At 39.7% G+C, this 17,555-nt stretch overlaps 1 protein-coding gene across 1 annotated transcript; it reads left to right on the forward strand.

Annotated features, from left to right (window-relative positions):
* Positions 1–10,405: 10,405 nt before the first annotated feature.
* On the forward strand, positions 10,406–12,120 carry LOC124642149 (aspartic acid-rich protein-like). Its single transcript, XM_047180462.1, has 4 exons — positions 10,406–10,496; positions 10,995–11,101; positions 11,552–11,753; positions 11,936–12,120. Exons 1-4 carry the CDS (start codon positions 10,406–10,408, stop codon positions 12,118–12,120), a joined length of 585 nt encoding a protein of 194 aa, XP_047036418.1.
* Positions 12,121–17,555: the final 5,435 nt, after the last annotated feature.

Genomic DNA, 17,555 nt, shown 5'->3' on the forward strand with positions numbered 1-17,555 from the left:
CAGATTTTTTGGCATCGTCTCCTCTTGATTGCCAAGATTTAATGTCTAATCTATATGCTATATGAAGCAAACATTCCATGGCACGGATCCATGCATGAAGACTGCTTAATCCATATTTATACATATCTTCGTCCACTGGTTTTTTCTGAACCAATTCTATATTGTTCATTTCCTTCGGACGCGCCTTACACAAATCGCAAACTGCTGTAGAAGTGCCAGAGATATAGGATGCCACTTTTCCATCTATCATTGTCAAGAGCAATTTATGCTTGATAGTTGCATTTTCACATTTCGTTGGATTTAAACTTTCTATTTCTGTTTCTATATTAGTCATTTCGTTTTTAACATTAAACTCCGTTTCTTTCATGAACTTCCACATAATGGGTCGGCAGAAAGACGTTGATGAAGGCCGTTGGTTTTGCCAAATAATACATCCATCTTGAGTTGTGAGCTTCAATGGCACAAGACTCGCCATGAACACGCTTTGTAGTTCTTGATTTGAACAATCCGACTTTTGTTGATGTACACTTTGATTTGAGGCTCCATCAAACCCCCATTTGCTTATTAGCAGGAGTTCATCTTTGTCAAATGTCCAAACACTGAATAAGTCTATTTACAGTTAAATCTAACAGAGCTTGAAGTTTAATCTTAACAGAAGTTTCTGTTATTGTTACAGCACTGTTGTCAGGGTAGCACTTTTTCTTCTCTTCTTGAAGTTTATAATAACTAGGGTATTTACAAATTCCTTCCTTTTCACTGAAATCTCTTAGTGTTATGTATCGAAACTTTGATAGTCGTAAAGTGACATATAATGCCAAAGCTTTTTGGGATGATATTTCTTTCATTTCTCCAAATTGAATAAACTGCTTTACTTTAGAGACTTGCTCTGGATTTTCTAAAAGGTACTGCAGGATTTCAGCCACATCTTTTTTTCCAGATGATTTGAGGCTCGTTTGAGCAGAGAAGACGATTTCTTCCGTGCTATAGGAGCTGCAACTCGATTCTGTGCGTCTTCTTTTTTGTTTGTTCGATAATTCTTCAAAAGGTTTGCGGCTTTCTATCGAAGTAGATGTAGATGCGTCGGAAACCCGACATTCCGGATTCATCACAACATTTGTGAAAGAATCGGATGTTGTCGCTGTTGGTTCTTCAGATGCCTCGTCTATTTCTTCTTCGGGTATAATAACATTCTCTTTCCAATTTTCTGGCCATTTGATATCTGCTTGCAACCAGGAGGAATACTTCCGCATAAATGCTTCTTGATTTCTTGAAGATTTCATCCATTTAGCATAGATCCGATAACAAAATCTACGACACCATTCTTTAAGTATATTCTATTGGTTTTCAGAGACGTAAATAATTGATTATAGTCCCGAATATCACCACCTTCACGTAGAGAAATGTAAAGGTCGAGGTAAGTACCGAAACCGTGAAAAGACATAATGACAACACTCGGATGAGGATGAAATTACAACTAATGCTCTTCAAGTAATGCACCTATTTATATGGTTTCCAAAATTGGCACTAATGAGGGTAGGTATGTTAAAAATCGATTCGAGTTCTTATTGTAAACAATAAAAAGGTCTTTTATAAGTAATTAGCTAATTTTTCAAAAAAATAGCTAATCACCTCATTAAAATTTAGGTAATAACAAATTACCAAAAATTAACAAATTATCTCATTAGTAGTATATAATTATTTCCAGAGATTATATTATCGGTGCACCAATGAGTTATGGCCTGACCATATCAGTGAGTCACCACTGAAGTGAGATTCAGAGATAAAATATGTGAAACTTATAAATAAATATGTAGATGATATTGCAAAAATCGGTCTATACTTGTATCTTAAAACGGGCACATTTATCGCACCATGTTTGTTTGAAGAAAATGTGCCAAATATATGTCTTATTACCATATAAAAAATCAAATCGAAAGGCGAAGGGAATCTCGAGATACATCAGTTTTTAAGTCACTTCCCATACATTTAAATCACATTTTGCGCTATAGCTCTCGATGTAAGAGTCCAATCAGAAAATGCTAGTAACATTTTTAACAGCTAATAAGAAGACAAATACGATGGCATAACTCGTTTTTCAAAAATTGACATTTGGATATTTAAATATCCTATGTCCCAACGCTTGTATGGCGTCGATCTACTGTGTGGCGTTTGCAATGAAATGAAAATTGCAAAGTGAATGTAAAATAATAAAAGTTTTGTATATGTATTATAAATAATGGTAAACAATAAACATGTCTTTGGTTTTATAGTAGTTGAATCTAAGATACAATTTAACTATAGCGAAAATATTTATTAATAGGTACCTTTGGTTAACCATAAGGGGGAACGCGTGATTGCCTGAATTTTGGCTCTGTATTCAGGAAAACAGATAGCAGCCATAAAGTCTTCATAGAATAGGTGTCATAGGCTCGGTTATAATCTGATTCAATAAATACATCACTGCATGACAAATTCGCTAGAGAGGCTTTAAATTGAATTGGTGATACAAGATCACCTTCGTTTTCTGTTCATCAACGTTTTCCCCACATCGGTATGTCGGATGCAGCTTAGTGTCACTGTTCTACACGAATCGAATGTCAGCTAGACCTCTTCAATCCAGTTACCCGGGAAACAAAAACAATATAGAGGCGAAGAAAACATCCACGATGGTGTTTTGTTATGAAACTAAAGTATGCCATTTTTGTCAAATACTAATGTTTTGTTTGCCCGACAAAGTGGAATTTCAAAACAGGCGATGATTAGTATTTGGAAACAAATGAGTTTATATTGAAAACATCAATTTGCCGTGAGGGTGGGTGATCACGGTTGCTATAAAAGAAAGAACTGATTTTATTACGCGTGTCGTTAAAAGCAAAATCCAAATGCAGAAATCATTCAGTGTGAATAAATTTTCAAATATTTTGTTAATGTGTGACTGGGCTGTTAGTTGTAACGTGTAGTTTTCGGATGAAGACGAAATTCGAAAGGACTAGTGGACCTTTGCTATTGTCACCAACAACATTGCAAAGCCGCGTATATGATATAATCTTTGCTGTGACCCCCGTGTAATAGTTATTACTGTGAAGTGTAAGGCACATAGTTCTAAAGACAATATGCTTAGTTTGACTGCTATTTGTGTCATATTATTCAATATACCGTCTTGTTTAAATCTGTGTAAGTAATTAATTTTAAGTTATTACTTCTTTAGTGGTCAATAATCTTAGAACAAGAGTGAGTCGTGGCGGCCTAGTGAGAGTGAGTAAGAGTGTGGGTTGGATTCCAGGACCAGCAAGTACCAATGTAACTTTTCTTAGTTTGTATTTTTTGGACACCAATAACTATGTTTCGGAGGGCACGATAAACTGTTGGTCCCGGCTGTCATTTTAACATCATTGGCAGTCGTTACAGGTAGTCAGAAGCCAGAAAATCTAGTTACAAGTATTACCAAAGGGTACCAAGGTACTGAGGAAGTCAGGCAGTCCCTCCATGTAAAATACTGGTGCTCAGCTGCAATCGGTTAGACTGGAAGCCGACCCCTACATATTAGCGAAAAGGCAAGGCAGATGTTGTTATAGCTTGGTATTTGTTATATTTTCAGTACTTTCTTCTGCAAGTTGTGGCATTGACAACTCTCCGATAGCGCATGTGTATGATGGAATCACTCGCATTGAGACCTACCCTTGGCTCGGAATCCTATACTACCCGCATGGTAAGTATCTTGGAAATCATTGTCGAAGAGGGATCCTGGACTAGTCTGTAATCCCCAATTTTCCTTGAGCAAGCGTGACATTCTGTGGATCACGTGAACATTAATGTTCATTTGTTCTGAGTGTGAGAGGAGGCAGTGGGCCCTACAGTGGTACAATGGAAACGGCTGATGACGGAATCTAAATTGAGATCACGACTTTTGAGTTTGTTTCAATATTTCGTCTAAGGGTTAGTCAGATAAGAAATCCAGCCGCTCCTCCGATATCAAAATAAATTGTCGTGTAAAAGTGATGTACGTAATGTAAGTACAGCTTGCAAAATAAACGATACGAGCTTTGTTTGCACGATGTTGGTCATAATTGATATCACAAAGAAATAACAAATATGATGAAAACACTTTAAAATAGCTAAGTTCAGAATTGCAAAGTTACGTGACGCGAGTCGCGACCTATAGGGCACTATAGGTATAGGGACTGATTGATAATAAATTGATAACAGTTGGTGAAACCTTTGACTGCTTGAGTTCTTGAGATGATTGCTGCAAGTATTGAAGTTGGCAATGATGAAGATAAATTAACTTTTAGGTTCTAAGCGTTACACAGTAGCCGTGGTGCTCGTGACAAGACAGATAGCACTCGGAGCTGCTACTGAAATAGACGAGTTGCCTAAAGATGACTTCAGGTAAATATAAGATCTAATTATGCATTTACAAGAATCCAAAACTATTGTATTCATTCATAATACTTATGTCAATTGACTGTATTTATTCAATAGTTTTACAAATGATCTTATGATAGGGAAATATTAAAACTAAGTATCAAAATATTCATCCGCATTGCTGTCAGCTGGGATCGTGCCCAAAAGGCTGGCTGATATCCTTTGGCCGAAGTATAGGCCAGCCCTTTGGTCACGAGTGGACTCCACTAATAGCTTACTGATTTCTCAAAAGAGTCTATGGGCACTTGGGCCCCATGGTCCCAAGGTTTCAACCCCAAACGGCTCAAAAATGCAATTGCCGGTGAGGTTTACATATTTGTGCCGTTTGAGGTTTTCCGCGGCTGCAGCAGCTGCACCGACACAGCTCGCCGTACTGGGAAGGTGGGAAGGTGCAAGGGTGTCGACGCAGGTTGCGTCCCACATCAAAGACCTTCCCATCTTCCAAGGCATTATAGACATCCCGTTTGGTCTCTTGCCAAGCTGCGGGTTGTTCGAAAGAGATACCGCGGCCCTGGTACATAAAAGGTCTATGACGGAACACGACGATTTTAGTCAGTAAGAGTCTGACACTCCCTCACCGCTGCTAACCCACAGCGGGAGGGGTCATTTGATGATTTTACGTCGCTAAAAAAAAAAAAAAAAAAAAATGGTCTCTTGCCAACGTCGCGTGCCAAGCCTCTGTATTTACATGTTTAGCAACTTATTAAAATATTTTTCAACTCGTAGGGAATAATGTTTTTGAGGCACCTTATCTTGACTGCTACATACCCCGTGGACCATGGTGTCGCGAGGAACAGTTAGTTATCTATAATATAGTAATTGTTTTGGTCAGGGCCCGAGCTCGCGTGGTCATTGGCCGAAACTGCAGCGGGGAGTCGATCGGTGTCCGGGACTACTCCTTCCACCCTGACTTCCGGAGAGGCTCCTACAGCACCCTAGCCATGATACAATTAGAAACTGATCATTTGAGAATGCGTAAGTGTTATATCATCCATATGTCAGTTATCTGACTGAAGCTGCTGTTTGATAGAACGACTTGCGTCTTTATAGAACTACATTTAATTGAATTACTAGGCCGGACGTTGATTGAACAAGTGTCACACAACGTTGCAAAATAAACGATCCCATTTCATTTTAGTAGAGTTTGCTCACTGAGTTCTTTACTGCGGTGCTATTAGTCACCATAAGAAATATAGTGTCAAAAGCTCGCACAGATGGCAGTCTCAATATTTTTAAGCGACTTCCCAAAAAGGAGGAGGTTCTCAATTCGTCGGGATGTTTTTTTTTTTTTTATGTATGTTTACCGATTGCTCGACGAGACGCCTGGACCGATTTGCAAAATTCTTTTTTTTTGTTTGATAGGGTTTACCTCCCAGGTGGTCCCATGATCATCAAGTCTGGATCTGATGATGGAAACCCTGAGAAATCGAGGGCAACTTTCTAAAATTGTAGGCATGCATAGATTAAAAACTTGACAATGAGGTGTACCTCTGATAACACCATGCAACAGTGAAGGTTTGGAGCTGACGTGATGATAGAGACACGAGAAGGTCAAGGGAATTCGACAACTGAATGTAAACTACCTCGTGTTTGGGCTTATGTTATTCGTATTGATGAGAGCTTTCCACTAATGCGGGTAGTGACAACTATGCTCGTCACTGAAAAGCTAAAAATAAAAAACTTTTTATAAAAAAATAAAACCGACTCCCAAAAACACTGAAAAGCAAAAAATACTATTCTTGGTGGCGAAATAAACTTAGGTACATCCATTAGACTTGACAAGACACTGACTTATAGGCCGATTATGCACCTAAGAATAGTTTATTTTTGCTTTTCAGGTTTTTTGGGAGTCGGTTCTATTTTTTTGTAAAAAGTTTTTTTTTTACGATTAAATTCACTTTTAATAGCAATAATTAAACGAAAAATTGAAGATAATACTTTCAACCGCACATTTAACGATTTGATTGCGCAAATTTTGCGCACTGAATAAAATTCATTCCTTTATGTCGGGTACCAGAAATTTTCTTACCTAATTTTAACAAGTACAAGCAAGCTTTTTTGTGAAATATATTGTGTTTCCAGCATTGCGTCCCATCTGCCCACCACCGACACACTTCGAGGATCAAACATTTTTTGCAATGATATTATCTGAAGGTAAGTAGGCAGCTTTTAATATCATTTTTGTATCAGTTTTGTATGTACCAAATTTTATTAAAATTAGTTCAGTGGTTTAGACGTGAAAGCGTAGCAGAAAGACAGACAGACAGAGTTAATTTCGCATTTATTTTATTTTTCTATTGCTTTTTATTTATATCTAGGAATACAAGTAGGTTAAATGGTTTGATAAAGCCTTAAAATCATTGGCACGAATCTTGAGCGCTGACCTTCACCTGCGCAGAAGTAATTTATTGGGTCCTTTTTGTGGTATGTAGTGAGGCGCGGGGCTGTTGTAAAGCGGTGTAAAGTGGCCCGCAGCGCATCGCGTCATAGCCGTCACTCGGGATTGGTTCTTTGCTAATAAATCACTTCTGCGCAGATGAAGGTCAGCGCTCAAGATTCGTGCCTATAACTATACCAATATTCTGAATGCGAACGTAACTGTCTGTCGCGTTTTCTCGCGAAATCTTTTGAACGATTAAAATGGAATTTTGTTACCCGACAGTCAAGAGTCTGAGAAAAAATAGGTTACTTTTGACCGTGGAACTGCGGGGAAGACCTCTTCCCCTTGACTTGCTAGTCATAAATATTGTGAATATCCAAGTACTTAAATCCTATTACTATTATTTATTGAAAAGCGATATTATATAACGTTCTTAATTTTCTAGACTGCGCTCAATCCACTGTTCGGATTCATAAAATGAAATATGTATCTCCCGAAGATTGCAAGATTTTTTACAGGAGATCAGGGGTTAGTATTTGAGAAATTAGTTATTTACTATTTCAAGTATCCATTTTACACAAATTATATATTCGTCAAATCATACTCAGAACCCGTAACAGCGTTTTGGCACCAGCGGTATTTCGGAGCGTCATCGGTCGGTTCGTACGTGGCTGTCACTGCAAGCCATTGAACAACGGCAGATTATGCCATTCAGTGCGTATACGCTCGATTTTACTGAGCGCGACAGAAGTCCGCTAGTGTAAAACTGAACCAGATTGTTATCTATTATACTGCTTGTTACTAGCTGACCCGGCGAACTTCGTACCGCCTTTTCCTTATTTGCTCCCGTTTAGACCTACCCTGAACTACGACAAACATTTTAAAACCAAAATCAGCTCAATCGGCCCAGCCGTTCTCGAGTTTTAATCAGACTAACGAACAACAATTCATTTTTATTTATATAGATTATTTATTTATTATTATTTACTAAGGTCAATTTCACATAACACATCACATGAGCATCACAAAACATTTAAATATTTAAGTCGCACCTTTTCAACGCAAGCTCCATCTTCAACCACACCATCACCACGTCACCGTGCCATCAGTGACCATCAGGTGAAGTTGTGGTAAAATGTTTTGTATAAAAAAGGGCGAGTGCATATCATTATCTTTGAAAAGAGCAAAAATTATTAAAGTTTAGAAAACACTAGAAGAACAGGCTTTATAATTTTATTATGTTAACAAGCCTATTATATCCCAGTGCTTGGCAAAGGCCTCCCTATCTCGCTTGCACATTTCGCGATCCTTCGACCAAGTCAACCAATCTGCTTATATAAATGCACGTTAAAATTATTTGAAGACTACTAGCAAACTCCAAACACAGCTATGATACCATGTTCCATCATGAAGTTCTAAACCAAATCTTCCGGCTCCAGGAAGATGGTTAAATTAAGTTCCTTAGATTCCATTACATTGTCACATACAGACCGACCTATAAGCGTTATAAATTGTTAAATATTAATTAATTATGTAGTTACAGACATGTGTTGTTGGGGAGTTTGTTGCGCCACTTCTTCTTCCCAGCAAAAACACATAGGAAGTGGTGAAGGGTGGGCATTTTGGGGGCTGTCTATTGTACATTCCTGACGTTCAGAAAGTGCTGTCTTGCAGCCAAGTTTGAATAAACGATTTAAGATTTTTTTGATTTATCGCATCTTAAAATATTATTTCGCTTTTTTTACCCACAACGGAACGGAGCAGGTATACATATGCGTTTTTTTCATATAAATAGTAACACAATTGAGTGTCTATTTTTTTGATTTGAAAGTTCTGCCCGCCATTAAACCTGCTACCGCAGCGCCCTTTGGTTCGTATCGAATGCTTCCAGAGGACGCTCGCAGTGACCAATAGATGGCGTCCGTCTATCGCCAAGGACGGACATGATACTCTCCCGCCGCCATTTGCTTTGTGTCGAATACACACCGCTCCGTGTTAATATTTGCCTATAATGATGAATTTCTGAGGATTCTCGTGCAATAAGTGGACCTGCTGCTGTGAGACATTGAGGACTTATAGGGCAGTGTTGATTTCACGAGTTTTAACCAGTCCACCGGTGGATGAATCACGATTTAGCTCGCCGGCCGTGAGCCCATACCGCGACCACACACCTTGGAACGAGGTATGATCACACTTTCTCAATGGTTCTAAGTGGGGTCCCTGGATTCACAAGGTACGTGTTGTAGTGGGTATTGGTGTCTCACGAAATCCCATCAATAGGGATAAAATTAATAGGTATACAATTTGTGTTCATTCACCGCCATATTCATTCCAAGCATTTTATTTTCAATTTTTAAAATTCCCGCCTCCCGCATTTCTTCATTCTTCTTATTCGCCTTCTTCGTTTTTAATTTATAATAAGGCTATTACACGCCTCACCAAGCGTGTTAAAACACGTTTTAATTTTAATCTAGTCTTCATAAGGTTTTTTTTTAGAGACTTAACTACCTACGTATGTTCACAGCTGGACTTAGATACAATGTGGCCGATGCATACGGCCTGCGCTAGAAGTGTTACGGGAGGACATTGCGTGTGGCGGAGCGGAGCCATCCTAGTGGTCAAGATTGATCGCCGCTGGAGACTGGTAACTTGACACAACCCATCCATCGCCTTTTTGGTCGTTCCTTTCACTACATGCGTCCATATTCATAATCAATTTATGTTATATTATTTTAATAATTTTTGTTATTTTTCTTTTTTTAAATTAGTAGTATTTAATTAATGTTAAATACAAAATTAGGGTTATTAATTTGAATTTAGTTATCCGTTTACTATCACAAAGCAGCTCGTAGTCTGGTAGTTGGCAGTTACACCTTCGTGCCTAAAAGCACGTAAAGCCGCCGTCTCCGAAAGCTACTTAGTAGCAGTCCTTACAATTCCACGTCAGAGGCCGTCAGGCGGATTTGACAAAACTCTGACACCAAGGCTTGCTAGGTGATTAAACCTGCAGCTCACTCGATAAGATGAAGAGTGACCCATTCTAATAGTAGCTTCTTATGATGAACGGGCAAGAACCGTGGAGTTTCTTCTGTTATGAAATTTAATTTTAACAACGGTTTTTTACTATATTAATTGGTGGGCGCCGGCCATCATTTGAAAATCTTTGGTAATCATTAGGGGTAGTCAGAAGACAGGTACTTTGACAACCAGTCTTGCCAAGGGGTAACAGTCTTGGTGGCCTAATGGGTAAAAGTGGGTAAAGCACCGATCTCTCACGTATGAGTGTGTGGGTTGAGGAGGTTAGATAGGCAGTCGTATGTGTGGTTCACCGATAATCGTGAATCAAAAAATATATATTATAGCCTGGCCAGGTCGTTAGTGACACTCCCATGGTCCAGCGGGGAGCGGCACGGTGACAGCTGCAAGACTATCCCGCGCGCACCTGTAGTCACGCTGCCTACAGCCCGCTGCCCGCGTGGACCATGGGAGTGCCAGTAACGAGCTGGCCAGGCCGTAATCATTGTTTTTGTTGACTTTCAGTTGGGTTTCAGTATTTACGGACCGGGATGCCAAGCACCGGCCAGGTTCTTGGATTACAGTATGTATCACGACTGGGTGCGACGAAGTGTAGACTTGATTGGCAGGCCAGCCGTTACTAAGGTCGCCCCAAACCACCTCGTATTAAGGAGAAGTGAGTTCTTGAGTATCACTAGCTTATGTTGTCGAAACTATTTTTGGATAGCCTGTATTTAATTCTGATATATGAGCTATATTTATTACTGCCAAGTTTCATCTAAATGTTAAAACATATCAAACACCCAAACGGGTAGAACTTCGGCCAAAGAAAACTTAGGCCTGTGTTACATATAGATTCTGTTATGGCACCATGGAGAACAACAATCTCCGTGGATGGCACTTACACAATAACTGGTGCAGTGTTGCCATACCGACCAAATGTGGGGGTGAGAGCGATATCGCTATCTGATCGGATGTGAAAACGCTCTGACACGTGGTGTGATTCTCAATATTCGGAAGTAAGTTGGTAGTTTGTAACGCTATCAGGTAAAACGTCATTTTATAATGCTCCCTTTATTTCGGTTATGAAAAGCAATTTCTTTGGTTGAAACTGGTTAAAGAAATAAATTTATAAAAAAGTATGTACTAAAAAAAGTAATAATTCGATTTTCAGCCACATCTAACTTACAGCGTTTCGGCGACTGCGATAGGGAAGAAATGAAATATGAAATTTTCACTGACAACATTGACTTGCAGAATAACGGCAAACTAGTATACAACGTAAGTCTCTATTGACATCCTGATCATAAGCCTATAGGCAGTAAAACTAACACGTGTTGATCGATTGGTTCGTCCGTGGATGGGTGACCATCTTGTTATGACGACTTCTCCGTTTTTCGGAAGGCACGTTAAATTGTCGTGTCCCGGCTGTCTTTTGAACATCTTTCTTTGGCTGTCGCTAAGCGTATCGAGTATGGTCGCCCGGATAACTGGTTGGAGTAGGTTAGAGGTACATGGAGCGGTTGCTCCATGTAGAAAACCGGTACTCAGCTGCAGTGTGAAATGGCAAGCCGACCCCAATAAGATTGGGATAAGGCTAGGCAGATGATGATCAAATAAAGAACTCTTTATAACATCACAACTTTATTACTCATAACTTCACAACAATAGTCTGTAGGTGTACCTGTCTATAGCTGATTCAGATTGATATTTTTTCCTTTTTTTTTTCAGCTAACCATACTGTCAGGCTTTGAATACTCGTGTATAATCTTCAAAGCTTCAAGCGGTGACGACCCGGCAAATGCTGTACCTATTGTGAAACTTCGGAGGTGGTGCACCGGATCAGCCGGACTCTGCATGGGTGGCTTCCAATACCTGGAGATCCACTTCTTCGTGGAAATAAAATTCTTCACAAGCGTAGACTTGCGCGTTGGTATATACGGCCAACAAACTCGAACCATAGATCCGATTCAAGCGTATATATTTCTCAATGAAGCTGCACCTTATCCCGAAATTGAACCGTATGTTGTAATCAGACACAAGTATCTGGGTATGATCAATGATACACGATATAGCCTGTACGGTAAGAAGAAAATGATCTTCCGACGTAAAAAGTACCGTGGCCCGGTACTGAATACGACAACAACGACAACGACGATGACGACGGCGGCAACGACGACGATGACGATGACGACGACGACGACGACGACGACGACGAGACCCGACGCGATACGACGAAACCGACGCCCAAGACGAAACCGCCGACGCCAAATTTTGACGACAAAAATGTAGTCTTATAATTGCAAATTCTACCTCTTTCGTTGAACCTATTTTAACCTTTTGTATGTAAGCATTGCCATAATTAAGTCGCATGAGTAAGAGACGAATTAAATTTATCCTTACTCAGTCATTATGTATGGCTGAACCTGAACTTATCCTGATATTTTTCAAGTGAGATTAAAAAAAATTAAAGACGAATTGAAAAGAACAGAAGATTTCTAAAATGTAATGAAAAATAAAAAAGAGAAATAGTTTAAAAACTAAAAAACAAGTGTAAGACTCTCCAGGTTGTAGTGGTGGAAAGTGTCTAGTAGAAGGATACTCGTTGTAGAAAAAAAACCAGTTTACTAATTCAGTTTACAATTAGCATTTATTCTCTAGTTTCACAAATCCGTATTATTGTCTAACTCAAACACAAAATTACCACCATTATAATAATATCGCTAACTAAAATTGCCAACCCCGACCAGCTAAGTCCCGTCTTTTATTCCCCTTCTTTTGTTTTTCTTTTTTTTAAAGAAACCCGCGTTCCGTCTGACGTCAGTTGTCAGTTGCCAGTTCGCAAAACTTTTTACAATCGAAAGAGTTTTTAAAAACGATTAAATTGTAAAACCTTACACAAGCTATTTGTAACTTTTCTTAGCTAGTGTGTGTGTCATCAGAACTCAGAGCGTGTGCAAAATTTCATCCTAATCGACCGACGAAGGCCGGAAGTGGGTCAAATTAAGATTCCAAGATTTTCTTACATACACATGTAGTTACAAGTGAAGCAGTGAAGCTAATATTTAAAGCGTGTTAATATCAAGTGTAAGTTTACGGCATTCCTCTCCTCGGTTAACCGTACTGATACATTAACTAGAAAAATATTGTCTTCTTCTGCACTGGTTGATGTTGAAGTACCATGTTTGACCGATGCGCTGGATGCCTGGAAAATGGCTACTCCCAATACGGATATGCCCAGCAATCGCTGCACTCAGAGACAATGGGATGGGTCGCTCTGTAGCACTAAGGAATTACCTTAAATACGTGCATTAGTGCTGCTGAGCGAGCCCGTTTGGTGGCTGCGGGAGAGTGGGAGTCAGGTCTCTGGTTACAGGCGCTCCCGTCGTCCAGTATATAGGCACCATGCTAGATGACACAACGTTCCGCCTCGCTACATGCTTACGGTTTGGTGCTCCCTGTGTTGCTCCGCATCGCTGCCATTGCGGTGAAGCTTTCGACAGCCTCGGGCACCATGGTCGGTCGTGCAGCAAAAGTGCTGGTCGTTTTGCACGGCATTAACGACATCATCCGTCGTGCTCTTTCCACCGCCGGCGTACCAGCCGTGTAAAAGCCTAACCAGCCAGCCGTGTAGTGGACTGGTACGTGATGGATGGATGGAAACAGGCCTGATGGTATGACGTTGTTGCCATGGAAGTTGGATAGACTTAGTTTGGGATGCAACGTGAGTCATGGCGCCATCGCATCGTCCCTGCACGGCAGGTCATGCTGGTGCGGTTGTTGCTTCTGCAGAGATTTGTGTTTGATGTATTCACTTTATCGTCTTCTTTATCTATCGTTATATCATGCAATAATTTATTTTTATTTATTTCCTTATGGCTAATATATGTATGTAGTTGTCTCAAACACAACATAAGTTAGTTTTGGCTTTTTTACGGCGTTTAGGGGCTTGTATGATAATTGTTATCGGGGTCGCCACTAAAAGGTGCGCTTCGAGGAATAGAAGCGGTGCGCTTAGAGGAACCTTTGAGGAACCTCCCTTGTATAGGTGTGATGTGAACAACATGTTTTTGATATTTTTGATTCCTGCTAATCAATCTTAAATTTTAAACAGCTTTTTTCTTGTAGTAAGTTTTTTATTTCTTTGTGAGCACTTTCCAGTTTCGCCTTTAAATCTTGTGTAGTTTCAAGCAGATCTAGAGTTTCTTGGCATACTAGAAACGATAGGTCATTTTACCATTTATTATGCAATATATTCGAGTCGGCCGATAAAAATGATAAATCATCCAAGGACTATTTTTGAAAACAGAATTTTATCAATTTTTATATACTGCACTTATTTATTGCACTTCACATTAGTTTCCATGTTTTTATTAGTATTAAATATTAATATTATGTTTATACTAAGTTTATATTTAAGTTGTATGTTGTTCACTTTTACATTTGACGATGATGTTATGTTGGATTCAATTAATTAAATTATAGCAAACACGTGGTTTTTATTTGAGATTCACCAGAGAGAGATGTTACAAGCAAGTGTTACCATACATGAAAGTAATCATAGATAGTACAGAAGCAGAAGGTACTAAAATTAAATGACTATTTGAAAAATGATCAGTAAGTATATCGTCAGGCTATAGTATTGTTTAGGCAGATAATCTCTTCTTCACGTTTTTCTAATATTTTTATTCGGGCTTCGTTATCATCCAGGCGGGCGTTACAGCGGGTGAGGTGACTGACTTGACTTTCGTAAGTGCGTTATGATAGTATAGCCTTTTAAGCGCTGACAAGCAATACAATCAATCATGCACGAAATAATAAAGCGATGGGTAGGCTGCATGCGTCTTTTTTTGGCACTGTAAAAGCTGGGCGGCGTAAAGGTCTTAGGGCTGGCGCCCACTGCCGGCGTGGCACGGCATGGCACGGCAGGTTGTGCAGTGGCATTCCGCGGCATGCAGTGGTATCCCGCGGCGTGCAGTGGCACACCGTGGCATCGTGCTGAAAGCCTAACCACTCTGGCAATCATCAGTTTTGCGCCCTGCGCCTTACCGAAATGCTGTACAAGTTTCAACCTTATTTCAATTAGCTAGTAATCATAATTCCTCGACCCCAAAGTGCCCCATACGTCTCGCGAGACTCAATCTTAAGCCATGATAAAACAATCTTTGAATCTAAATTTAAGTAAATAGGAATATCATTATATTTTAATGCTAAAGTACCATGCATGGAAAAAAAGTCGTGGTGGCCTAGTGGGCAAAGAACCAACCTCTCGAGTATGAGGGCGCGGGTTCGATTCCAGGTCAGGCAAGTACCAATGCAACTTTTCTAAGTTTGTATGTACTTTCTAAGTATATCTTAGACACCAATGACTGTGTTTCGGATGGCACGTTAAACTGTAGGTCCCGGCTGTCATTGAACATCCTTGGCAGTCGTTACGGGTAGTCAGAAGCCAGTAAGTCTGACACCAGTCTAACCAAGGGGTATCGGGTTGCCCGGGTAACTGGGTTGAGGAGGTCAGATAGGCAGTCGCTTCTTGTAAAGCACTGGTACTCAGCTGAATCCGGTTAGACTGGAAGCCGACCCCAACACAGTTTGGGAAAAAGGCTCGGAGGATGATGCTAAAGTACCATGCACTTTTCTTGCCAACTTGGCTAACAACAAAGCACTATTGAGCTCAAGTCTAGGAATAGTTAACGTTTTATCCTTAGGATTAATACGAGACTTGGAACACAAAAGGTTAACATTTACAGCGTTATCATCTCTGTCTATTTAAGAGTAATAAAGGCATCACCCATGCGCAATATTAGATGCATCAGCAGAACCAACTAACTCTAGCCTTTTATGTGGATATACATTGATATTTCTAGGAACAGATATACAAGACTTATTCATCAAACCTTCAACAAATTGCAGAAATTTTTTATTTAAAGCATCAGGGAGAATAACAAATATAAAACTTTAAGTACACTCTTATAAATAATATACAACTAACAAAACTAAGAAAAAAACAGAAACGTGTAAAAAAAAATGGCGACGCGAAAAAAAACGATGAACGCCGACAGTCGATTCATTCACTCGATGTTCGATGTTTGGCCGGAAACTCTCGGTAAATGTTCATTGTTCGGTCGCTCTTCGCGCGCTCATTGGTCGCGTTCCATTTTCTTGGGTTGGCAGCGCCTTACCTCGTTTGCACGTTTGGATACGCGCGATGCACGCAGCGAAACTGCTTCCGTGTATGGCATGGAAACACCCTTACGCACGATTGATTTATGACTCTGAATCCTCCTGGTGCTTTCTTCCTTATAACCACTTTGTCATAAACGGATTGCCTTGTAATTCGAAGGACTGGTCCTTCGAATTACAAGGCAATCCGTTCGCAACCTTCTCGAAGGCTCGAAGGACCACGTTTTCGAAGGCTCGAAGAACCACTTTTTATGTTCCCCACAAAATTAAATATTGACTTCTTCGATAGCACGCTGGTTGTGGTTAATTGGGAACATAAAAGAAAAAAGGTTTTCCAGTGGTAAATAGGTAAAGATTACTTTTATTGTAGAAGAATAAAAGAAGCCAGTAAGTCTGACACCAGTCTAACCAAGGGGTATACCGGGGGTTGCCCGGGTAACTGAGTTGAGGAGGTCAGATAGGCAGTCGCTTCTTGTAAAGCACTGGTACTCAGCTTACTTATTCAGATCTCACTTCTTTTATAGGTGAAGCATTCCCATATTATCGAACTTGGCAGCCTTTCACACTTTTGTTCTGGGTGGGATTTCATTTATTTTTGTTGGGTTTATTTTTAGTTATTTATTTTTAATGATGTTACCTGGCAAGTTTTCACACACCTTCTTATAAACCTACTAAACGCAATGAGACAAGTATATAATTTTCTATTAAAACTTGCCCTATTAAAAGAAAATTATATAGGTACTTGAATTTTTAAGTAATTTATACGTATACAAATAGTTAAAACAACAACGTCTTAAGTTGTTACCTAAGTAAGCATGCTACCTACCAGCATTATAATTGGTGGCCTATTGTGTAGCCTAGAATAAGCAGTGCAGTGCGGTGGCATCTTCACTATTAGCTAATTTTTGACCACACTATGATCGTGAAACCGCCGCGTCTGTCCAGTAGTGGACGTCTGCCGAGCTGACGAGTGGCTAAGTAAAATATCCGAATCCGCCGACACCTTTATTTTCTTGAATTTTTAACCGTGGATTTAGCGCATAGGTATTGGTTTGGTAGTGACCCTGCTTTGCACGTCTTATGTCGACGCGGGTTTGATTCCCGTGACAGACAAACACAGAGGTTTGTCTTTTGTCGGGCGCATTTATCAATAGGTAATCTATATGCAATACATGTAGGTACCAACTTAAATAAGTACGTACTACCCGTGCCGATAAAGAATGGGATTAGAAATCGCGACAGCTGTATTTACCTCTCGCTCATACACTATAGCACATGAGCGAGAGTTGAATACAGCTTGTACTTATTATTTATTCATTTTCGCTCCATACAGTGGATCAAAGTTACACATTCGTTATTTTCGAAAGTGACTCACACTTGGCCGTTTTCAGATTTTTACTTTACTTTGCCTTAATACAAACCATCGTAATGAATTTCAGGTCGGTACGACCATTCGAAGATATATTATATAAATATAAAATTTAGTTCGTTTTAGTTCCTTAGGGGTATTTTTTCACTTTCATTATTTTTGAAACTGACTCGCACTTAGCCA

The sequence above is a fragment of the Helicoverpa zea genome, chromosome 24 (genome assembly GCF_022581195.2).
Source record: "Helicoverpa zea isolate HzStark_Cry1AcR chromosome 24, ilHelZeax1.1, whole genome shotgun sequence".
NCBI lineage: Eukaryota > Metazoa > Arthropoda > Insecta > Lepidoptera > Noctuidae > Helicoverpa > Helicoverpa zea.